At 38.3% G+C, this 26383-nt stretch overlaps 2 protein-coding genes across 2 annotated transcripts in view; both read left to right on the top strand.

Annotated features, from left to right (window-relative positions):
• acoxl (acyl-CoA oxidase-like) overlaps positions 1-4397 on the top strand; it is a 41783-nt gene extending 37386 nt beyond the window's left edge. Inside the window, exon 19 of the mRNA XM_079854963.1 lies at positions 3117-4397. Within this exon, the coding sequence (XP_079711089.1) occupies positions 3117-3275 (159 nt within the window). The 3' untranslated portion in view covers positions 3276-4397. The remainder of the gene's footprint in view (positions 1-3116) is intronic.
• A 540-nt stretch (positions 4398-4937) lies between these two features.
• Positions 4938-25892, top strand: bcl2l11 (BCL2 like 11). The gene is made up of 4 exons (XM_079854966.1): positions 4938-5279; positions 7081-7340; positions 10946-11079; positions 23683-25892. Exons 1-4 carry the CDS (start codon positions 5263-5265, stop codon positions 23797-23799), a joined length of 528 nt encoding a protein of 175 aa, XP_079711092.1. The 5' UTR covers positions 4938-5262; the 3' UTR covers positions 23800-25892.
• Positions 25893-26383: the final 491 nt, after the last annotated feature.

Genomic DNA, 26383 nt, shown 5'->3' with positions numbered 1-26383 from the left:
CACACACTGCAATTGAAATGAACACATGAGATTTCCCCGCTCTGCGCTGATTCACTCAGCTTGATCTCGACACAAGCTCTTCATCAATAACAGTGACGTTGCTTCTGTTGTGTTGACACAGTTTTCCCCCAGGGTACGTCTGAGTTTATTGTCCTCTGTCCATACCCTCATGCCCCTCATTGTCTTTGAAAAGTGGCCGAACATCTTCATTTTCTGTGAAAGATCATATCAGCAGCCGATTCATTCCAGTGCTGAAGCTTCATCTCTTGTTGGAGATCAGGAAAAGGTCTAATCAAGTTTTACGGTCATAAAAACATTTGTTGGTGTCTTTTACGCTTCATGTGTGTGTCAAACTATATATTTAGTGGTGTTTTCCAAGGTGACTTGGGTTTAGAGATTTGAATGACCCCCTAATTTCTTTCTCCTGATTGATGATGAAGTAATACGTTTTGTTTAACACACACACACACTACCTTTCAAAGGTTTGGGGTCAGTGAGATTTTTTTCTACATAGAAATGAATCATTTTAGTCTGCAAGGATGCATTAAATTGATCAAAAGTGACAGTAAAGACGTTTATAATGTTTCAAAATATTTATTTCAAATAAATGCTGTTCTTTGTTGAACTTTCTAGAATCCTGAAAAAAAATGTTTCCCACAAAAATATGAAGCAGCACAACTTTTTTCAGCTGATAATAATCAGAAATGCAAATCAGCTTATAATTATTATCAATTATAATGATTTCTGAAGGATCATGTGACACTGAAGACTGGAGTAATGATGCTGAAAACTCAGCTTTGATCACAGGAATAAATTACACTTTACAATATCTTAAAATAGAAAACAATTAAGTTGCAATACTGCAGTTTTTACAGTATTTTATCCAATAATTGAAGCCTTGGTGAGCAGAAGAGACTTCTTTATTGTTTTAATCATCAAAACACTGTAAAAAAAAAGGAAATAAATACACTCATTTTTAAATCAGCTTTGATCACAGTAATAAATTACATTTTAAAATATATATATATTAAAAAAAAAAGTTAATAATGTGACCTTGGTGAACCTAAGAGACTCTTACTAAAATGTTTGAACGGTAATGTATCTCTCTCCAAAAATCCATTTTATTGAGGCTTTCAAAGTATAAAGTCCATTACTTAAAGCTGTCCTACTATTAAAAAAAAAATTATAAATATATTTTTTGTTCATCTTACTGTGCTGAGAAGCCAACTTCTCTACATTTTACAAAGTGTATGAATAACCAATTCATTTTGAATTGGTTATTCATACCCTTTCTCTTCTTTCATGCCATCTCTCTCTCTCTCTCTCTCTCTCTCTCTCTCTCTCCGTTTATACACTTTCCTTATCTGTCCGTTTCGGTCGAGCATGTAACCTCTTTCCTTTCATCTGAGCTGGAAAGAGAGGCAGAAAGAGAAAGAGAGAGGTCAGACATGTTTCAGACTCCTCATTGGACAGACGGCTATTGAGCAAGACGTGTCCAAACATATTTCAACCGTTAATGTGGCACAGATAAGCGAGTGTTTCTCAAACAGAACAATGAGGGGGTTTCACAGTACAGGGTTGTAAAAGTCAAAATCCACAAGCAGAGCTTTGACAGGCTGTGATCATTTGTCTTTCATCTGAGCTCTGGAGCGCTTGAGCAGGAGCCAAAGTGTCAGGGCGATAAATTAACTCTTTGTCAGGCGATGTGGGAGAAAACTGCAGGTTCTGTGACTCACGCAGGATGTCTGAGGCCACAACACCTCATCAAGGACGCAGTGATTGCAATTGAATCATTCTTGTATTCAGAATAGTGTGATCGTGAATGACCCCTCTTTAAATCTTATCATTTAATCACTTTTAATGTGTTTAGTCTTATTTCTATGCAAGTACTTTCATATTATATGTATATAAACATTTTACAAATAACATATACATTATTATTTTTTAGTTAAATATAGTTTTTATTGTTGTTTTTTTAGATATTGTAACTTTTTGTATAATTTCTTTTATTTAGCACACTATTTAAAACTTGGGCAAGGATCATGTGACGCTGAAGACTGGAGTAACGATGCTGAAAATTCAGCTTTGATCACAGGAATAAATTACATTATAAAGAAAATTCACATAGAAAACAGTTATTTTAAAGTGTAATAATATATTTTTGATCAAATAAAATAGCCTTGTTGAGCATAAAATACTTCTTTCAAAACATTTACCAATCCCAAACTTTTAATAGGTAGTGTAAATCTGTGTCATTTTCCCCTGATTGAACTACTAGCACACCTCTCCTCAATATGCAGTATGATTTGAAGAATTATTCCATAGTATAAGTCTATTATATAATATACAAGTCTATTATATGGCACCACAAGAGATACAGCACAAAACCAAGGCTCAATATTACAGTAAATACATCAATACTTCAAAACTAAGGCTCAATATTACAGTAAATACAGCAATACGTGAGTTTTGTACTGTCAGTATGTCATCTGACCTAGCTTGCTGTGGTTCTGCAGTTTTTTCACACTATTGGATGATCTTTAATGGTCTCAGCTGAGGCTCTTGACCCTGACATGACAGTCTGAATGTTGTCTCACACATGAATGACTCATTCTACACCGCACACAAAGCTCATCTGATGTAGCTGTGTACAAATGGAAGTTAAGTTAAAAGTGTTTATCAATACTGTTTACTGTTTATTAATATCCACCAGAGGGCGCTGATATAGAGGGTAATGTGAGGGTTAAATGTTCCGTGCTAAATTTGCAGTGTCTTACAGGTTTTGAAAACTTTCTGCTGGTACCTTCAGAGTTTTCTCTATTTGTTTACACTAGTGTCAAGTGTCATTAGCTGTGTTTGCTATTGATCATACTTCAGGTAAAAGGGGTTTGTTCAAATCCCCAACCCAAAGTATTCAACTTTTGCAACATCCCACGTCACTCACCATTTGTGTTGCAGACATGAATAAAAAATTGTGCAATTTATTGTGCATTATGTCGGCGGTTTCTCATTGGGAAAGCATCACCGGCTTTGGTCAGAGCATATATTTGTATAATGATATCATTGTGTAATTTCTGCATTAACACTCATGTGATTGTGGTCTGCTTGTTTTGAAGCTTTTGGAGCTGTGCAGATCAGTGAAGGATGATGCGCTGAAGGTGGTCGATGACTTCAACATCCCGTCCTGCTGCATCCAGGCTCCTATCGCTGGGGTCCCAAACCCCAAGGCCGAATGGGCCTTCTACTCACAGCCACAGTATCTGTCTAAGCTCTGAGCGCGTGATCCTGGCTTTGTGAGGACATGGAAGACGATTGAGTGATTTCAGATAGCTGACCTGTTCGGTTTGGAACAGCTTTGCATGTTTGGGTGAGAGAGGAAAGGACTAATTGGAGTTGGTAAATGCACGGGAAGTTTTGAGATTAAGCATCATGTTTTGTGCCAAAACAGAACTTTCTGCTAATGGCCAAGGCCTCAACGACACTACTTATTGTTGTCCTTTTAATAACGTGTGCGTATGAAAAAGGGAATTTTAGTTGTACGAGTTGCACATTGTCTTAATGCTTTGGTGATTTTAGCCTAATCGATTTACAATAGGAAGTAGGGATGAACACCAGCCAAACCTGAGTCAAAACGATCCAAATGCCGAACATCTTGCACTTATAGAGGAGCTCCGATAGCCTTGATCTGAGCTCTAACTGCGTAATAAACTATGTTGGTTTAGTTTTACAGGTGAGCAGTGCCAAGAGGCAGTTTACACACTTTCTTAAGAAGAGCCTGAATGTAATTAGTCATCACATGGCACAGTTATTGAATATTTATGCCAAAAATTGTACACATATTATTTAGTAACAATGTTGTACACATGCTGTTTAATTAGAAAGACAATGATATATTACTGCTGCTATGTTTTTTAATGCCACTAAAAACTGCCACAATTTTACCTTTATTGACCATTTGAGTCATAAAAAGGTTCTAGTTTAGGTATAAGCTGCTCAGTCAGGGTCTTTAAAGGGATGTCCATTTATGATACAGTTGTACATTTAGTTTAGACCAAATGACCTATTATCTTATTCAAGTTTAAGTTTTCTGTTAATGCACAAAAAAAACATCAGTTTGTTTACAGCAACATGGAGATTCCTTAATGTTTTACAAATAAATTGTTACATTCCCTGATTTTTCCAGGTTTTCGGTGACTGTTGGAGCCTTGTCAATGTAATCTGATGGAACACTAGAGCTATTTTCCTATTTGTTTGTGTTTTATGTAAATGGTGCATGTTGTAATATTGTCACAAGCAGTGAACCATCATTTAATTAATAACAGAATGAAATGCATACCAAAGGCTTAGCATTGCAATAGTAAGCCTAGCTTGTATTGCATGCAGCATTACATTGTTTGAAAATTACCCTTAGCATTGTGACTTCTGACTCTTGTGATCAAACATTATTCAACCAGACTGTAGCCTACATGAAATACACCACAGAGGAGTCTAGCCCATGCAAAAGAAGAACTAGTGCTTTTGCATGACACTTGTGATCAAATATTATTCAATCAGATTGTACATGAAATCAGTGGCGTAGGTTTGATTTTGAAATTGGTGGGGACGGGGACATCAATATAAATATATTTTAAGTTTTGATCGAAATTATTGCTAAGGATATATCAGTGTCACTGGATATTGGTAGGGACACGTCCCTAGCGTCCCTACTAAATTCTACGCCCCTGCATGAAATATACCACAGGGGAGACTATAGCCCTTGCGAAAGAAGAACTATAGTGCTTTTGTTCTAGTTTAATCTAAAGTGTTTGTGTACATTTGGAGGCTGGAGCTTGTGATGTGATGAATCTGTGGGCTTGACCATTAGAAGCCCATCCCCCCCAGTGGGCGTGGCTTCAGGGTACTCTGCTTCTACTGTTTATTCACTTCAGTAAGAGTTCAGAACAACTTGCAGCAGACGCACGAGACTGAGCCTTGGCGAGGAAGTGCACTTAAACCAACCGAGACAAAAGACACACTCCAAAACAATCCTGTGGACAGTTTACAAACAGGATCTTATATGACAACTGCTCCAAAGGAAGCAAAATCATCGAGAGTTTTAGAGGCATCGATTGTCTGAGATTGGAATTGTACTTTTTTTTTCTTTAATAACTTTTTTTTTTTTTTTTTTTTTTTTTATCTCTGGATATTTGTAAATTGACCCTTCGTTTTGTTGTCGTGTTCATCGTCAACACAATGCGCTAACGCGTTTATGCCTAAGCGGATATGTCTGACACGTCCAGGTGAGTTCATACAGGGGTATCGTTCTGAATGCCGGCTTTAAGGCAACTTTATTGCGCTTTTTTTCCTGCATAATTCAACACTAAGATCGTCTTTCAAAAGGACTATACGCTTTTAATATACGCGTCTTAACATTTGATCGCCGTGATTTAAAACATCCCAAAATGGGTGAAATTGGGGTATTGCTTTGTTTATTTATCAAGTCCGCATTGCTTTATTATCCGCGATGAGCTTTTATTCTGGCGAAGCATAACGCACAAAACACTTAAGTTGCGCGCGGCGGCAAATAAAAAAAAAGCGAAACTTCAGATGCGCGCTGTCTGGTCGCCTGTAGTGTCCAGCTAAACAATGTCGCAAAGACAACAAAAGTTGAGATGTAGTAGAAGAGTCCACTCCCCTCAGTGGCCATTCCGTGTTGACATTTAACCAGACTGAATAATTCAACTGTGTTTTGCAATGGATAACGATAGGCACCTGTTTGCTTTGTTTTCTTTGCCGTTATCCACTCAAAATAAACGTGTAAATACGATAAAACCAGCGTTTGTTGTTAAAGCTCTATAGTTATACCCTATACTACTAAAGTAAAAGCTGTATTTATTCGCGTTTTACTTTCGAAATAAGACTCGAAATGTTCCTAGCAGGAAAATATGGTAATTTGGAATGTGCTGTGCGATGCGTGTTTTTATTTACGATCGTGTTTCTTTTACGATCGTCTCAGTCTGTCGGTCTGTTTAGATTGATACTCGCATAAGTTTGCGCTATTGTCTGCTTGCCTGAACACTTGGAGGCGTCGACGCGCTCCTATTAATAGGAAACTTTTGTTTTGGTGCGCACGATATTGTTTCGCCGCCGCTGTATTTCGGTGAAAATAAATCGCGAAAAAACTCCACGCTCGCTCGTACAATAGTCTATATTGGCAGTAAAATACTGAGCATTACGGATCGCTGACAAGTGAAACTAAATAAAAAATAAAGGCATCGTAATCTAGTTGCGTCAAACTCCCCCTCGTACAGTACAACATTCATTACTGTCAGTGAAATGCTGACTTTGCAGTTCGCTGACAAATGACATCAAAGCAAGAAATAAAGAAAACCGAAGAAAAAATATCGCGATCTAGTCGCGCGCGTGTTTAGATAGGACTCGCGCGTCTACTGAGCAGACAGTAAAGTATGCTAGGCTTCGTATCGGTATCAAGTAGTGACTGACAATTGCAAGAGCAACAAATATAGCGGTAAGTGACACAACAACAGTATGACAGGGAGTTTGTTCTATTTTGGCTTCTATTTGTTTTGTAGCCTCTTTTATACATGTGTCGCTGTTTTGGCATTGTTGCTGCTTCGATGTTTGTCCAAGCCGGCGTGACTGACAATGTTTACTTGGTTTACAGTGAGAACTCTACAGGGATGTGTTTTCATTTTAAAAAGCCAGACATAATAAACCTCTCTAGATTAGTTGGAAACAAAGAAAGATGAATGCGTGTACATTCCGCTACAGCGCGAGCTCGGAGTACAATTTCGAAGTGAAGTTACAGTTTCACACGATCGCTTCGCGCGTTATAGAGTTTTATCCCAAAAATGTAGACTGTTTTGCAGTAAGGAAGAAATAGGAAGTTGAAGTGGAGCTCGTTTGTGACGCACTTCACCGGGTTACCACTTTATAGAGTTCGCTGCAAGCTAAGATTTCAAACGCATGTTAATCCCCACGAAATAGACGGGAAATTCTAAGCCCCTTGACAACAACCCACACAATTCCTCTTCGAAACGCTTGCAAAAGACTGTAACGAGTGTTTTGTTTGTTCTGCAGAGAGCAAACGCTGCCCAATGACCCGGCCTCGCGGGGAATCGGAGAGAGCACCGGCGGCGAGCACTTTGACTTCCCTCAGCCGAGCGATGGGGACCCGTTAAGGGGAGGGATTTCCATGTCGAATAGTCACCAATCGAGGTCACAGATGTACAGAACCTTCTCCAGGTCCTCTAGTGGCTATTTTTCCGTCGACAGCGATTCTGTGCCAGGTTCCCCTCTAATGCCTAATATTTCCGAAGCGCAAGATGACCAAAATGATGGTAAGAGCCCCCTGGCGAAAAAAGGGCAAAATTTTGTGGTGTGTAAACGCAATACTGACGCCTGACGCGACGGATAGCGAGGCATTTTTCCAGTGGATTAGTCCGTTAAGAATTTGATTATTGCAGATCTAAATATCAAAGCAGACGAGTGCATTTTCCCGCCCTGGTGTGACTGAGCATTCTACACGCGCGTTCTAATATTTTGACAAAATTATTAATTATTTATGATTATTGATCATTTATGGGGCTTCAAGTAAAAAAAGCCCATTATTATATATTTTTTATTATTATCTATTACCATTTCTGACTTTATTCCCTAGGACAAGGGACAATTTGGTTTTGGCCTGGCCATGGGGGTCCGTGGACAGGTATATAAAACAGATTTACTTTAAAAATATTTAAATTAGTTCAAATATCCCTGGATCTGTAAAGGTTAAAGGGTTAGTTCACCCAAAAATGAAAATTCTGTCATCATTTACTCACCCTTATGTTGTCCCAAACTTGTATGGGTTTCTTTCTTCTGTTGGAACTAAAAAGAAGATATTTCGAAGAATGTTGGTAACCAGATAGTTGATGGTAGCCATCGACTTCCATAGTAGGAAAAAAAATAGCCTACTATGGAGGTCAATGGCTACCGTCAACTGTTTGATTACCGACATTCTTTAAAATATCTTCTATTGTGTTCAGCAGAAGAAAGGAACTCATACAGGTTTGGAACAACATAAGGGGTGAGTAAATGATGACAGAATTGTTTATTTTTGAGTGAACTATCCATTTAAGAAAAACCCTCACAATAAACAGTGAAAGATAGTACAAGTAAAGGTGCATCAAAATATTAATATTGTCACAACTCACTGTTTATTAATGTAATCCATTTAAGTGCTTTGGATGTTTAACTTGGCTCTCAGTTTTCTACATTAGCACAGTGATAATAAGCATAGTGTTTCAATACTTGGCACTGCACTTGTCTTGAGAATCTATTCCAGAAAGCATGTTCTTCTCATTTTGAAGCAGGACATATCTGCCTAAAGCCAAGTCAGCTCATTTATCTTTGTGACAGCTTCTCTAAAAGGAATAATCTGAATTTCCTTTCTGTTAAGATCAAAATTTTCACTGCATTAGGAGGGTGTGTTAGTGCAAATAAGTGCTCATGCATTCTGAAATCTATACACTCCTGGGCAAAAACAAAGAAAAGGGCTAAACCAAAATATTTAGTGGTCTTTTAATGTTCTTAACCATTAATTCCAAATCACTGGTTAGGAAATCAACAAGAATTGAACAAATACTGTAGATAAACTCTCAGACAGCTTTTTACAGGAGTCAGTGTTGTTCCACTCAATGTTAATGGCTTCAGACAGTTCATGAAAAATGTCTCCCAGTTCGTTTGAGTTTAATATGAAACCAAATATTCACTTATAGGGTTCAAATCTGGACTCTGACTGGGCCAAACCGTGAGCCTGATGGACTTGTTCTCAAGCCACTTCTTGGTCTTTACAGTTTGGGCAGGAACATTGTCTTGTTGATCATTCCTCATTAGATAACAACTTTTCATTTGTGGGAAGCAAACCATTCTGCAATATTCTCCTCTACTTCAAAGCATTCAATTACGCATTAAAGCACAATGACACATCTTCCTCTATGCTTCACTGTGGTAGAGATGCATTTATTATTATATTTCTCAGCAGCTTTTCAAAAACTCTGCTCTGGAGAATTACCATGCAACTCATGATTCATTGTGATTCATCAATCCACACACAACTTTCCATATTCTGCCAAAAACTTCATTCTGGCTTTTTGATTTTTTTCTGAGACAGCAATGGCTTTTTAAGTAATGCATTGTAGTTAAGACCATTAAAAGCTTAGTGTTTAGCCATTTTGGGCTTGGACTATTTTTGTGTGTGTGTGTGTGTTTGTGAAAGGCCTGCTTGGTCAATTCACAACATCTTGCAAACCCAATACACCTGAGACACATCTTCTCATAATGCCTCTGATGGAGTAAGCTGATTTGCCTGTTGTCTTCTTGTTTACCTTCACTGTCAACGAGGCCTCAATAAGGCAGTCAGAGAATCAGCCTTAGTGCACGCAGTCAAAATAGACTAGCCAGTCTTTTGTGAAGGCTAGACATGAGATCCAACCATCTCTGTTTTCCCTATTGAGAGCCAGGAGATATGAGATGGCGATAATTGTCTTCCTGTAGCCACTCTTAATGGCGAAGAGAAACAACAATAACTTATCAAGACTCTCATCTGTTGCTCGCTCGACAGGAGAGTTCCTCTACCAGTGGCTCTTGTTTATACCTTTAGCTGCTGCATTGTTTTGGCACAAGGTCTTGAATTTACACGTATGAACTTTGCGCCCTTTTTTGTGGACCTCTTGTGGGTCAGACGTGTTATGTTCGGTCCAAAAATAAATGAAGATGCCGTGATTAACGAAACCAGAATAGAGCATGCATTCAATTTGACTACTGCGATACTGATTTAGATCAAAATTTGTCCTCGTTTGAGATGTTGTTGCTGGCTCTGGGTAGTAATTTAAAGGCACAAGAGAATGAGGTGAAAGTGTTGACTAAAACTTAAAGTGATATTTAGATATTGGCTGGTTCAACTCGAACAGGTCTAGCGGAGTTGTGAAAGGAAATGAGTATCCAATGGTCCTAATATGATTGAGCATGAGAAATAACAGTCAAATGGCTTCTCGCTTGAGTCATAGCTGGAGATCAATTTGAGTTCAGGCAGAATTTGGGTGATATTAGTGTTTAGCCTCATAATAACCTCAGTCGTTCAGCTACTGTCTTACCACTGACAGAAGCTGTTGGCAAATATTAAATCATGCTACTGGCCGTGGAAAAACTAAACCAGAGGTTGCAGAGGTGGTTGTTTGCATCAGAGGATGCCATGCAATATATGAGAGAAGGTGTTTGTTAGAAAAAAGTGGAATTGAGTATTTGTTTTCATGAAATTAAGCTTTGAAATTAGATTTTGACAAATCATTCCTGATGTATTGCAAATAACTTTACATAAAAAATAAAACGTTTATTTGTGTTAGACCTAGCTTTATTTTGGACATTGTTTAAGACAAAAGGGAACTTTCATTATAATATTTAGTTTTTAAATCCCTTTAAATGAAAAATAAAATATCAATCAATTATGTATATCAATGCACATAAAAATTGAGAATTTTGTGAGTTAAATGTTTGTTCGTATATAAATATATGCATTTATATATATATAAAGCCCGTTCACTTCACACCAAGGACGATAACTAAAAAGATAACAAAAAGTTATAGTTCTAAAAATCATTCTCAATATTAAAGAATAGCAGAGTTCACAACACAGCTATAACGTTAACGGCACAGGGGAACAATATTGTTGGAACAATATCACTTTCAGAACGATTTTAACCAGCTGATGAACGATAAAAACACTGACAGCCAATCAGAATCCATCCTGCTGTAACGAGCTCAAGCATTTAAAGTGACAGAGAAGTGCGCGCTTAGAATAAACAGAACGATATTGTGTACTGGTGTGGATGCTAATATATTTATCATTCTTGGTGTGTACAGGCCTGTATAGTGTCTTAAACTTGCCTTTCGTTGTGTTTCTCAGAGGTATGGTTCGCCGAACATAGCCCTCAGCACGCGCAGATGGCAGCACCTGTTGGAGCCATGCGGCCAGAGACGGCGGTCGCTCAGGAGCTGCGGCGCATTGGAGACGAGTTCAACCGTCTGTACTGTCAAGGGGTGGGTAATATTAAGGTCCTAGTGTGACACCGTAGGATCAAGCGCAGGAGATCGACGATGATGTCAAGTCAAGACACCTTTATTTATACTGCCCTTTACACAATACTGATCGTTTCAAAGGAAAATGATGCATTTCGGCTGAAGTCAGTTCAGTGTTGATTCAGTTCCGTTGTAAAAAATCATCAATTATTAAACTAGTTCATTTCATCTATAAAGTAGTTCTGCAAAAAAAGGATGTCATCGTCCAGTTCAGTTCAGTTCTCATACAGTCAGATCAATAATATTGTGGAATATTAAGTGTCCCCAACTAAGCAAGCCAGAGGAACCCAAACTCCATCAGGTGACAGAATGGAGAAATTTGGGAGAAACCAAGCTCCAGTTTTCCTCTGGCCAACGAACGAACACGGTGCGATTATGATTCAGACTGCATCACAAGTCAGAATTCAGATCAGGATCGTTAGGATTCAGATATTCATCCAGTTCCTTTTGCTTGAAGATCAGATTCATCACGCCGGTATGGAGCCGAAGCTGGCCATAGGGTCTGTGCGGAGGACCGGTCTGGTTCTTGTGGTCTCTGCTGAGGATCTGTGACGAGGGGATTTTCTAGTTGACAGGATCTCGGCTGACGTTCAGGGCTACATTGAGGTCGTGTCTAGGTGCAGGTCCACATCTGATCTGGATATGGACCGGATCCGGCTGACTACGGTAACCTCAGGATAAGGATGAGACGGACAGACTTATATTAGCGTAGATGCCATTCTTCTTACGATGTAACAAGTACTTCGGGTGTTGTAGGAAGAAGTGTTCCCGGTTCCGGCTGATTACGGTTACCTCGGGATAAACAAGACAGCGTAGATGCCATTCAAGTACAACGGGTGTTTTAGGAAGTGTTCCAAGTTTTGGTTTACCTAAATTATGCAGCCTTGCAATCACTTAACTGATTTAAATAATATAAATTGATAGTGTGTTGTGTGTATGACAGGTTAAAGAGATGTGTTTTTAGTCTAGATTTAAAAATGAAATATTTTCACTCACTGGAGAGTATCGATTTCACTCGCTTTGTCTGTCCAAGGGAGCCAGTTTGAGTTTGTGTTTTGGAAGCCGCCCCCTCTCATATCAGTTTCAATCAGGTGTTGCTGAGGGGAGCGCACATACGAAAGCAGTATCACAAGTCTCTGCAGATCAGGGCCTTAATGAGGGAAATGTTTACTCCACCGCTGTGAAGGGAGCTTTATTTTCATAACTTGTATTTCTTAATGTTGCATCACTCCAGCACCAGTCAAGAAATCAAGGTTCTTCATAGAGGATCAAGGCTCATATGGTGTTCACACTTTGTTTTTTGAACCCTTTGTCTTTCTTGATGCCATTGCCCATTACTAGACAATACAGGGTTTCTGCGGGTCTTAATTTGCCCTAACACAAATTAAGGGCTTAAATCAGAGCAGAAAGTCTTAAATTCATAGTCATGGCATTCCTTCCTCAGTATTTTTTTCAATACAAATATCTATACTTCTTTGATACATTGACTTAGATGCTCATTTAAAATGAAGTCTTGAAAATTTTAACAAACTGAATTATTTCAACGAGTTATGAGAACTTTCTTTTGAATTAGGTTGATTTTTTCTGAGCCCATTGGCATATTTGTTCTTGTTTTAATCATAAACTCGCTTCATTTTGATCAACTTCACAGAAAACAAGACTTCACATCTTATGCCATTTTGCATCTCCAGTAAATGCATCTATAGACAATTGCACTGGAAAACAAGAAAAATACTTAGAAAGAACAGCAATGTGATCAGAAGGCACCGTAAAAGATATTTACATATTCTAGTGGTTGAGAGCAAAGTTACTTTATTGTAAAGTAATAGATATCTGTTGGAAGTTGTATGTTCAAACTCTTAAGGGTTTCTAATACAAATCATTGTGTTTCTCCCTAGACATTTACATTTAGAAAACATATTGCGTATTGTATTCCCTTCAGTTTATTCCTTAAATTTTCTTTACTTGGTCTCAAAAAGGTCTTAAAAACGTCTTGCATTTACCTTCATAAAACCTGCAGAACTGTTATTAATTAAGGGATTTATGGTTTTTAATGGATCACGAGTTTTCCCATCACGTGAAACTCTCAAAAGCACAGATTCATATTGAAATTTCAATCGCAGACCAACAGTAAATGTGATTGTTTATTATTCACTTTATTATTCACAATTTATTTACTACGCATTGATGAGCAATTAATACATTTTCTGATGTAAAATAGATATGGCCTTGTTAGATAAGAAATGAATGTTTATACAGTTGAAGTGCTGACTCATGTTACGATGTTATAAGTTGTGTAATGTATTCCTTATGCAAATATCGCCGTGCAAGTACAGAATGTCCACCTTTGATTATCTATATGAACATGCAAACACATTTTTTCGGTGACGTTACTGGTTCTGATAAGATTCTGTTTTTGTAGGGGTTAAATCTGAGATAATTGATACCTCCGTTGAAGAGTTATAGCCTTTCACCTCTTCGACTCCAATACAGTATCATGCTTCCTGTTTGGGCAGCCGTCCAGTTGGACAAGGTTTTGTCTGGCAGTATTTGTGTTTATTATGTTGTGTCAGACCTTAACTTATGATCGCTTCTTGGCTAGTCGTAGATTTACAAACTTCTTTGAGGATATTAAGTTGGTATGACTCTGGAAGAATAGTTTCTTGTAGTCGCTCTCTGTAGGAGTTTTGATTGAGGCTGTCTCTGTGAGCTCACTATGCAAATAGAAACTTATCTTCTCTGGCTATCATTGTTTGATTATTGCTGCGTAAAATTACCTTAGTCATTGTTTAAGTGAGCAAGACCTGCAAACCTCTTGAAAGATTTATCTGTAGGCAAGAGTCCAGACGTGCTCATAAACCGCTCAACGCCACATTTATTAGTGGTGTTTGTTAAGGCAACAGTCACTATTTATTGCTCATACTTTGGATTGTATTTGAACTGAGGTCTAACAATAAGTTTTAGATGTTTTATGCAACAACATCTACTTCATGTTACCTTTATTTCTTTTCTGAACGCACCACCATTCAAAAGTTTGGGGTCGGTATGATTCTTTTGAAAAGTCTGTTATGCATTTATTTGATCAAAAAAATACAGTAAAAAGTAATATTGTGACATTTCATTGCAATTTAAGTCAACTGTTTTCTATTGTAATATATTTCTAAATATAATTTATTCCTGTGATGACAAAGCTGAATTTTCAGCATCCTTGCTGAATGAAAATATTCATTTCTTTCCTGCTAGTGTGAATGTGATTTGTTATTCATCTGATTGTTAAACTATGTCCCAATGCTTCAATCTGCCGGTGGCAGTTTTTTGTTGTTGTTATTTCTTCACTTAAAGTAATATCCTTCTAGAGCAATCGCATGACGTCAGCTAGAGATATTCTTATAGAATGCCGAGTGACACATTTACTGTAAACAAGTGCTCTTGATTCATCAGTCCGGGAGTGATTCATTGTTTGCCCAGACACACCCTGTAGCCTTATCAGAGGAGATCCCTGGGTTGTCGGACCCTAGAAGGCCCTTTAGCAAAAAGGGAGGTTCTACACTGGAAAAAAAATATTTTGCATCAACATTTTCAAATTTTTTAATTAAGTTTGGTCAAAATAGTTCTTATTATAATGACTGTATGAATTCAGGTTCTTGAAAGAAGAAAAAGTTGAAATGTCTTGATTTTTAGTTGTTTTTACCACATTTAGGGCCAGATTTACTAACTGTTAGCAGGAGAGTATTTAAATGAATCACGCTAGGTGATTTACTAAGGTTTGCGCTCGTCAATTTACTAATAACGGCATTATTTACCGCCCCAAAAAAGCATGTCTTAAACCAGACGCTAATTTGCGCTGCTCTTGGTAGATTGTGTTGGTCAGTATGGAAATGATCCAGCTGTGTTCTTCAATTTGAATCAGAAATGTCTACTCTCATCTGCGTTTTTGTGGAATTGCATTGTTTAGTAGCCTAAATCTGGCCCTTAATGTCTGTTTGTCTTATTTTAAAACCTGTTAAAGTCACCTTGAGGCCCCTTTGGAAATACAGCAGCAGGTGTATGATTTTGGCTATTTTGTATGTTAAAAGCACGCAAAACTTAAAAGTAATCTTGAAGCAAAGTATAAGACGTTCATTCGAATATGAGACGCATTTAATGAATCACAACAAGCAGTCCTTACATTACAGGACTGTGTGCGTGACAACAGTGTTTCAGAAGAATCTCGGGAGGAGCAGAATTCATCCCAACCCCCCTTAACCGCCCACTTCTGTTCAAGACTCAGACTAATAGCCCTGGTGGAGTTTCTAATAGGCCGAGGGGTCATCTGAAAAGAGAGAAGAAAAAAGAGGGACAGAGGGAGGGTTGCATGGCAGAGAGCTGTATGTGTCTGGGACAGCTCAGCTTCATTATGTTTACCCTGCGGTTAAGCTCTGGGCTCTAATTATGCAGCGGGTCAGTCTCCTCAGCGCCACAGAGACGCACTCGGGCCTAGCGAGAGTCGCTCACAGTCAGGGTCAGAGAGGAACCGGCCTGCCAGCATCTAAATGGAGGGGTTGGACTCCACACTTTTGTTTATTTCTCTTCTCATGCGTCTGTGATGTCACTTCAGGAGTTTGTTTTGACGCTCCTGTGTGTTTGTTTATTTATTTAGACCATGTTTGTTTGACATCTATAAAGCACATTTTGGAATGGCGGATTGGAGAAACTATCAATGAACTGCAGTATTTCCATATTCTGAAGCTTCAGATTTAACAAAATTCCATGCAATCTTGGCTTGATGATAAACTGAATAAAATATGAATGGCTCTTGCCTGTGAGTTGCTTGGGTGTTGCTAAATGGCTGATAGAGTGTAACAAGTAAACTGTGATGTAGATCAGTGGTTCTCAAACTCTTTGACTCCAGCGTCCCCCCTTTTTGAAGGCCCCAGTTTTTTTTTCATTATTTCCTGATAATGGTTTTTAAGGGTGTGTTCACACTTGGCTTGTTTGTTTTGATTAAAACAAACTCTGGTGCAATTGCTCTGTTAATGCGGTTCATTTGAATAAGTGTGAACGCTGCCATCTGAACCCTGATGTGCACCAAACAAGTGGACCGAGACGCTGAAAACATGGGTCTCGGCCCACTTACAAACGAACTCTGGTGTGGATCGAATGAAATATGAACGCAACACGGACCAAAGACATGTAAACGAACCAAAAACAGGACATGATGTCTCAAGATGTGACCCTAAACCGGACAGAATGCTCACGCACTGCTGTTTTTTCTCATCATATAGTCGTGATGTTGCCCATCACAGTTCGGTACAGGCATCAGAACCGCGTCTCACCGCAGCAGATCTTTGTATGAGTGTGTGATGGAGGGATTCCTGTCGATCATCATCATATGTAGGCTATGCATGCTATGCTACGCATGCTACGCTACGCTACGCTACATGCTATAAAATCCATTTTTTAGATCTTTTAGATTCAGTGTCAAAAATGACAGTGTGAATGCTAAGCGAACCAGGACTAAATGTTTTATTAAGATTTCTTGGTCCGGACAAAATGAACCAAGAGAACTGAACAACAAGTGTGAACACTCTAAAAATGATTTTTACTCACGATTTCTAAAAGATTTTAGAACTTAAAATCAAGAATAACTAGAATGTGTATTCACTATAAACTGCCCATGGAGTTGTCAGTCTTGTCAATCACTTTGGAAAGTAATATCACACCTCTTCTATTCAAAAAGCAATTCTGTCAGTACGAGTTATGTGTTTAATAACATCTAATACTTACTGTTAGGGCTTTATTCAAATATTTAACACTAAGTAAGAGGAATATTAATAATAATGCATGCCACTAATAAAAACTAAATTAAGAAAGCATGAGAAATCAAATCTCTTTTGGCAGTCTTGTTTATTAAATGCAACGGCGCAAGAAACCCGTGTGAGCTTTCAGTTCGAGTTCCTCTCATAAATAGAAACATAATCAAAAACTTCAGCTGGGATTTGTTGGAGACCCTATAATTGTCCTCGATGTGCAGTGTTATAAAGTCTGTTTCCAGATCGTTCCCTCTCCTCAGCACTTCTCCAGGGTTGGCTCTCGGTACACCAGCACCGATTGAGGAGTGCTAGTGTGACATGCTAGCACTCTGTTAGTAAGCAGCGCTCTAATGCAGAGCAGATGTCTGGCCACAGAGCGCGCTTGTTGTTCCAGCCCCGCTAATGTCTGCATCTCGCCCTGCAAAATCGCACATGACGGACCTTTGTCAGCTCTTTTTCAATGCTCTTTTGTTGCAAGCCTCTTCCCTGGAGAAATGGAACAGTCTAGTGCATTGTAGCTGATAAAGTTTCTATTGAGTCATGCGGCTACCTCTCAGGAGATGATTGCATGCGTTTATGTCCGAGCATGCTGCAAACTTACTGTCTCCCTGAGGGTTTGTGCTGTGTGAGTGACTACCAGTAAGTCAGAAGTAACTCGACTGTCCCTCCTGAAACGAGTCATTGTAGAAGGAGAAAAAGATGCTTCAATTGATCTTAAGGCCTGCTCACACCAAGTCGGCATGAAACGGAAGGTGCGATAGTCGTTTCTTCTCTACAAGAACAGGAAAAAATGTAGGACGGGACTTGGTTTTGTCCATGGGGAGTTGATTAGATAGTTGTGGTTTGCTATTGGTCGGTTTCATGTGAGTGACAGGTTGACCCGCCCTTTTTTCCCTAGCTGATGAACAATAAAAACACAGCCAATCATAATCCACCTGATTTTAAAGAGCTCGAGCATTTGAGGCAGCAGATGATAAAACTGCAGTGCACATTTATAATAAACAGAATGTTATTGTCTGCTGGTGTGGATGCTAATCTAGTTATCGTTATAGTTATCTTTATAGTTATCGTTCTTGGTGTGACCGGGGCTTTAGTCAGGGTAGACGTCATATTTAATATGATGTGGATGAAAATTATCGTGCAAGTACAGTGCATTTAATATGTTGTGTACTTGGGTGGTAAATTAAAAATTAAAACTCTGGAAAACGTTTTAGGATGTGAATTAGATGCAATTTTTAGAAAGTCAGATGATGTAAAACGGCTTTGAGTTATTGTGCCCTGAGGAATCAATCACAATAAGACCAGAAACATGGACTAGAAGTATTATTATATGAATTTTAATGTACATTTTGCAATAAGGTCCCGTTTGTTAACATCACATTTAGTTGGCAATACATTTGTTGCAGTATTTATAAATCTTTATTAACGTTAGTGTATAAAAATGCATTGTTAGTCCATGTTAGCTCAGGTCCGTTACATAATATTAACATACAACTTTGGATTTTAAGATAGTAAATGTTGAAATTAACATGAACTAAGATTAAATAAATGCTGCTGTTCATGTTGTTGTTAACAAATGGAACCTTATTGTAAAGTTTTGATTTGTGATGTCCCATAATTCTCCTCCTCCTGCATCTGTTTGCACTTTTCCCTATTGTTTTTATTGCATACACTGATTCTATAAATATATATCCCATCTTACAACTTGACAGTGCAACTGCAGGCTGACATGCAGCTAATTAGGTGTAGTTTCTTTGTTCTCTATGTTTTTCTATTCCGTGAGTTTGTCACATGCTATTCCTCCACGTAAACTGAAAGCACATGCGCTTGTGTTGTATTACATTGGTTTTTACCAGCTCTGGCAATAGCGGAGCAGCCATCTGTGAATGCATTAGCAGCTCGCTAGTCTGTGAGGATTGTTTTGCTGTGCTCTGGCTTTGTTGAGTTGTGGCAGCTCTGTTTTTCTTGCATGTGGTCACCGGGTTTATTGCCACGCCAGACTCCTTTGTCCATGCAAGATGAGTCAGGGATGCCACTCTTTTACTCTCGTACGGTCTCCCTGTTGGCCCCCCCGTCCCACTACAGATAGCAAACTAGATAAACACCATCTTTTGTGTCAAGATTGTTTTAAAAGCTAACAGTGACGAATTGATCCCAGATGGAGGAGACGAGCGTCGATCTGTGTCGACTCAAACCAGGCTGAAATAGTAAATAAGTCTGTGTTTTTCCGCTGCGGCGCATAAGCTAATTGTGCTTGATTAGAGGGATGCGCCCCTGTCATTTTACTCGATCTGCAGTGTCATGCTGGTTTTGAAGACGCGCTTACCACATCACAACCAAGAGCCTTTTCTTGACCCGCTTGTGTTATGCATGCAAAACACAACTGCTCTTTCGTAACAACAATACGAACGGTTATGTAAACTAGTGATAGACCAATAAATATGATGGCATTTGGCTGTTTGAGGATGTTCATATTGGCTGTTATCTGTGTGCAGTTAACCCTTTCACACTTAAGTTTATAATATTCTAGCTGAGCCCTTGGTGTAAGTTTTTTTTTCCAAGTATGCATGTTAATCGCACCACAGCTGGCCTATGCATTGTTATATACACAACTTATATTGTGCAATGACAGTCCTACTCTCGTTATCACTAATGGCCATTAAAAAACCCATTACAGTAAACGTAGTATTTCAGATTAAATTTCCTTTAGGTTTAAAATGCGGTACAGCTTCCTCTCTGAAATCCCCTTTGAATTTGGTTCAACTAAACTCAATGACCTCAGGAGTTGTTATGTTGTGGAAGTCGTTGAATTGCATGGTTTAGCATTGACTCACGTTCAAGTTGAAAGTCAAGTGAAAATATTCAGCAACGGTAAACTAGTGATAGACCAATAAATATGATGGCATTTGGCTGTTTGAGAATGTTCATATTGACGTCAAGCTTGTCACATGACACACTGCTGTATGACTAATATGTTGGTTTTATAACATTTTTCCTCTTTATTCAAAGTATTCACTAACTTGTTAACTGTATTGTGAAATTTCTGATATTCTGATTGTCAAATATGTGTTAAGTAAATGTATTTTGCCATTTAAACATCTTGATCATGTTGGTGGGATTTATAATTGGCAATAGGGAATGCAAATTCATCCACTTCTCCAGAAAGATGTAAAAGTAAATGGCCGGTGAAATAGGAGAAGAATAGAGTAAACTTTATAGTTACCTACACAGTGTGCATCTGATTTAAATAAAACACATTGAAAGGATCGTTATTGCCACTTCCATCGACATTAGTGAGTATTTTTACAAGTACTTGTGTGAATTTAAATGTCTGAAAAATAAACTTTATATGGTTGAAAACACTGAACAATCTAGACACAATCTAGATCTAGATGGCTCGGCGCCAGCCAAAGTGCAAAAGCAGATTTGAATTTAAATTTAGCAGTTGATCACATGACGCACTGAACATTCTAATCACACTGGTGTGATCTGGTGGTGTATGTGTCAAAGGGTTAATAGAAGCATTAAATCTCCCTCCAACTTTTAAAATGGAAAGTTCAAACTCTGAATTCTAAATGGTTGATTCAATAATATGTCCTTTTAGATGTCAAGTGCATGCTTTTAATTTTGATTTAAATTGTGCCAGCGGTTTTTGCAAATGCGGACGAAGGCTACGTCTACACTAATCCAGATACATTTTTAAATACATCTCTTTCTCCACATTTTGTCCAGTGTTTACGTCCTGTGAAAATGTAGCTTTTTACCCCCTCAACCAAGTGGATAAATTTGAAAGTGACATTTCTGTGTTGTTGTGTGGACTGTGAAAAGGGAGGTATTAGAAAATACGAACAGTGAGCGGTAAGATATTTTGCTTATAAAATGATTGTGCCAGATAAACAGTGTGAGAATTTTATGTCTGGTCTCTTAAGTATCATCTCAGTGAGTTTTTATTACGATTTATGCATGCGCAGTTAGATGATTTAAGCGTTTTCCAATGTATCAGTGTGGACGAGAAACTTTTGGAAAGCATTTGAAACGCTAGTGTGAACAGAGAGCTTTTGAAATGAAAATGCCAATGTATCCAGATTAATAGACATAGCCTAACAGACCTATAATGTAATAGTAGCTCAGCTTCTTTTAGCAAGTATGCATGTTAATCGCACCACAGCTGGCCTATGCATTGTGCGCTTGATATGCACAACTTATATTGTGCAATGACAGTCCTACTCTCGTTATCACTAATGGCCATTAAAAAACCCATTACAGTAAGAGTAGTATTTCAGATTAAATTTCCTTTAGGTTTAAAATGTGGTACAGCTTCCTCTCTGAAATGCCCTTTGAATGGAATGCCATTTGGTTCAACTAAACTCAATGACCTCAGGAGCTGTTTTGTTGTGGAAGTCGTTGAATTGCATGGTTTAGCATTGACTCACGTTCAAGTTGAAAGTCAAGTGAAAATATTCAGCATTTGAAACAAGTCTTTCTCTTTGAAGTACATTCTGTTTGAGAGCTGCAGTCACTGTACTGACTCATGATTCTCTCGTATAACCACACACATACACATACTCTCACAGACATGCACACGCATACACACACAGTGAAATCTTCCTCCATTTCAGTCCACTTCCTCCTCACCTGTTTCCTCTGGCTGAATACACAATCCCTCCTTGGGCACGTTGTGATTTTTGGCAGGGCTTTTACTGAATTAAAAGGTTTTTTTCCACTCTCTGCATTTGTTTGTAAAGAAAGTGTTTTATGACAGGGGCTGATTTAGACCACATGCTGCAGGCCCATTGTATTCATAGACACACACCTGCCTTGATTTAGCGATTTAATTAATGTACGTGTGCGCGATAGCAAAGTGAATCTAAAATGGGTTAAAATGAGCCATATTTTACCACAAAACCAGAAGAAATTATATTATGCATGCATAAATATTAACAATATTAACATAATAGTTAAGCACTTACCCCTCCCCCCCATTTGTCATTACTGTAAAAAAATGTTGTATAAATATAACAGAAAATAAATATCTAAAATAATATTAAGATAACATTTATATATTTTAGTTTATATTTATTTTAAATTCATTATATATATATATATATATATATATATATATATATATTATTTATATAATTTAATATGTTAATGTATAAAAAAAGAAAGAAAAAAAGTCATTTCAAACATGCGCAGATGTGAGTGGAAAGTTAGCGCAAATTAGCGTCTGGTTTAAGACATGCTTTTTTTTGGGTCGGTAAATAATGGCACAAATACCAGCGCAAACCTTAGTAAATCACCTTGAATGATTCATTTAAATGCTCTCCTCCCATACATTTTTTCATCTAAAACATTGAAATATTTTTCTTTGGATTGTGGGGTAAAATACGACAGACATGTTTTTTATGAGATTCTCCCAGTTTTGAGGTTTGAGATTGTTGGGTCTGTAGATTATTATCCTGGAGGTGAGGGGAGACGCCCAGGCCTGGTGTTTTTCATCCTCCTTTCATTCTCTACAGGAAAGGCTTTTTTTCTCCTCAGTTTTTCAGACTTGTAGAGTGTGTTTCCTCACGAGTTCCTGCCAGTCTCCTGGGGGAAATGCCCCCGCTGCTTATCGCAGTCATTCAGCACGCCGGGTGAACGCGAGTGCTGAGATACAGGCCAAAAAGAGGCCACCTGGTTCAGGTCAACCGCTGCCAAATCTAACTCGACTCAGAGCTCACCGGATAACCTGTCAGCTGCTAGTTCCTGTATTGCATTTGTTGTAGATCTCATCGCCGTAAAGAGACAGTAAATCCTTCAAAGCATCAAGGTCTCAACATGGTATTTTATGTGTCAACATGGTGCACAGTGTCTCGATATAAGCTGAAGGACTTACCTGGGCGGCTCTTAACTGTAAAGATTAGCAGATATGAGTCAGAATTATTTCAATGTGCGTACGTGCACTAATATGCATGTGCCTGTATCTACATTAGGCACGGGTCAGTTAGTCAGGTAAACTTGGAGCATTTAGCATTGCGATCAGCCCCTTTGCTAAAAATTATTTTAGCATTTACCAAATGTGTTGAATTTACAGGATAGATGCAACATGAAGAGTTAGTGTACTATACTTCCAGCATGCCAATTTAGCAACATCACAGCTATTAAAACACCACTTTTATAAAAATACCAACAAATGCAATAGAGCTGGAACCCGGTTCGCATCACCCGGTTTCCCTCGACAAAAACCCAAAGGATTTTTCCATTGGCTTTTGGATTATTGCAGAAATGAAGCTCAAGGTTTTTGATTCTTACACGTTTCGTTCATCATGATAGTCTTCACAAATGATACAATCGCCAGAAGTGAAAAGCTAAACATAGGCTGTAAACGAACTACACAAACATGAAAGTTTGCAAGAGCACAATTATAAACACAACGAGGCTATGAAAGCGAACTAGCAAGTAGATGAGTTTACCTGCCTTTTTCAAGACACGTAAAAGCTTTAAAAAATCTCAAGGGAGGGGGGGGGGGGTATTACTGATGTATTTTATGTCATAGAATAAAACGTGAAAATATCTTGATCTTGTGTTCACCACAGGCATTATTTTAGACATATAACCAAAAACCCATTATAAAAAAAACAACACTGACTTCAGGACGATGGAACCGGAAATGCTAAAATGCTAGTTTCCAGCGTTTGTCTCTATTCTGATTTGCAATTTGTCTATTTGAAGATATGTACTATTCTTCTGATTCTCATTTAAATACCTTGTTTCTCTTTCATCCTAACAGCATGGTCCGGGCGGGAACAATGTGGCCCAGCTGCACCCTCCCAACGAACATGTCATCGTCATGTGGATGAACGACCTGATCGGACGTCTAGTACAGTTTTTCCTGCGAAGAAGATGATTGACACATTGAATGCCCAGCAGCAAACGTGTAGCAGCGTACAACCCCCCCCCCTCCCCCTCTCCTGACTGTATATATATGTACATAATAAGGGATAACAGCAATGCTGCTCTTCCACAACCTCTCCGGGTTTCGGCGTACAGCTTTGGACCTGTCGGGATATGTGCAGATCTGGACGGATATATTAATTGGGAACCCTCGGCCATCCATAGACTGACTCACAGCAGAGTTTCCTGCGTTCACATGGAAAGCTGAGCCATTAGATGCTGTGTTGACAAGACTTAAACGTGGAGGTTTTTGTTACACATAAACCTCATAGGTAGTGTGGAAACCGTGCCTTCATTGCCTGTTCGCCCTTGACATGTCTCTCCTTTATTGTCTTTACCTTGTCTTTTTTCTTCATGGCTTTTATATTTATTTTTCACTGTATTTAATTTGTACATCTTGTTTTTAATTTCATGAACGTGGATGTTAGTCGGTCAAGCGTGGACATTATTGGTTCCGTAACGTGTTCATTGGCTCCAAATTTGCACTTGCGTTTGGTCTGCGTAGTCTATACAAATCAGATTAAATATTATATAATAATCCCATAACAGAAAATTAAATTTGAGATTTGAGAAAACATGACCGAAAAAATCAACAATATATAGAGATTTTACCTATTTTGTCAAAAACCACTTGCACGATGAATTAACTTTAGCCAGTCTTTTGTGGATTTGACATTGGCTTCCGAGTTAAGAATACATCTTTACTTTGAAGCCAAATAATGAAAGGCCTTTTCACATGACTCGTGTTAACATTTCCCAAAAAACGGAAGTCTATGAAGCACCAAGTTACCGCATTATCTCTTGGCGCTGCTTTCCATGCAGAGTTAGCATTGTAAGTTAGTACAAGGGGGAGGGACACATTATTGGCTCATGACTATTAATTATGTGATATGACATTCACTCAGTAGTCCATACTGTTTTGCTTAAAGGCAGACATTGGCAAGTAAGCACTACTAAAAGTTATAGTTTAGCTGCTACTTCCCATCTAAGTGCATTGCTGCTGACGCAACCATTTGGAAGAAACTTCTGCTACAATTTTGCACTGGAGCAAAGTAAAAATGACAAAAATAAAAAAATATAATTTCCCTAGAGGGCGCAACCTTAAAGTGCGGTTACATTTACCGTTGCTCTGCGATATTTCGCAAACGAAAACCAGTCATTTCAATAGGAATCCACATGTTTGGGAGTTTCGCACAAGGACAAAATATTTCTCCACACAGATTTCGTTAATGTTCAAGTTGGTCATACAAATTCACTGCTTTGACTGACAGAAAGCTGCTTGGTTCGAAAGTGACTTCTCTGTAAGCAACACTATTTTTTTGCTATCGTAACCGCACCTATAGTTAGCCTATACCCACTGATACATCCTTGCCTATAATGTAATATTCAAATTTCAAACAATTTCAACTCTAACCCTTTTTGCTGCTGACCTTTGCATCCTGAGCAGTAACGTTTTGTGAATATACGTTTTACATGTAATTTTCCGGTTATAGGCTCAAATCTGCATCAAGCCTTTTGTTTACTTTCACTATTTTCCGCTTTGCCAGTACTCTGTCTGCAATGCTTTTCATGCAAAGGTCAAAGTGTCGCATTACAATAGTGTTTGGAGAGGAGTCATGTGAAAAGGTCTGACAAACATCTTCAGGTACTAGACCAGTATATTAATTATTTTATGTAAGTGAATACCAGTAAAAAATAAATCTCATTTGACAGGCAAAGGTAGTGAGTATGTGTAACTAACAGGGACGTTTTTGTTATTTTAACGTTGGAAACATTCCACATTTGTTATTTCGATTTGTTAGATTCCTTGTTTGTTTCTCAATTAGAAATGGGAAACAAGAGCAAAAGTGAAATTGTAATGATTACATTAATGTTCCAACAGATTGTGCTTATGCCTTGTGAATCTAGTTTAGGTCAAGGGGTTATGTGGATTTTATCATTTAGTCATTTGATGTTCTCCCAAAGTGATCATGCACGTGAAAAAAAAAATGCATTTAAGTGCCTTGTTCAAGAGCGCAATGGTGATAGAGCAGGATTTTTTTATTACACCAAACTTGGGAATGAATGTGCGACCCTTACACCGTTTCCTAACCTGACGCGATAAGATTTCAGCGACAAATAAATTGTCTGGACGCGACGCGACTGCGAGATGCGTCAAAATCAATCAAAACCCACAGCCAATCAGAACAGCGTGTGGGCGGAGTCTCGCTGCATCAGAGAGTAATCTTAAAGCACTCGCAAGAAAATGGATAAGTAGGCTACAGAATCAAATCTACAAATATTACACAATTTAAACATTATGAAAAATACATAGGCTACTGAGTTACTAAAATAATCTTTGTCAAAGAATACACTGTTTGTTCACAGTTTGAACGTTCTTGATTTCAAGATCTGAGGTGAATTATCCATTGTTTATTTTACAGCTACAAAGCTGGAGCGCTAAATGATATTCAAAGTCACATTACACACTTAAAACATTAAATAAAGCACATAAACAGTACCTGAGATTATCATTGCCACACGTTGTGTTTGTTGCT

This window comes from Squalius cephalus (genome assembly GCF_949319135.1).
Source record: "Squalius cephalus genome assembly, chromosome: 21".
In the NCBI taxonomy this organism is placed as follows: Eukaryota; Metazoa; Chordata; class Actinopteri; order Cypriniformes; family Leuciscidae; genus Squalius; species Squalius cephalus.
This window is presented reverse-complemented; position numbering and strand designations above follow the sequence as displayed.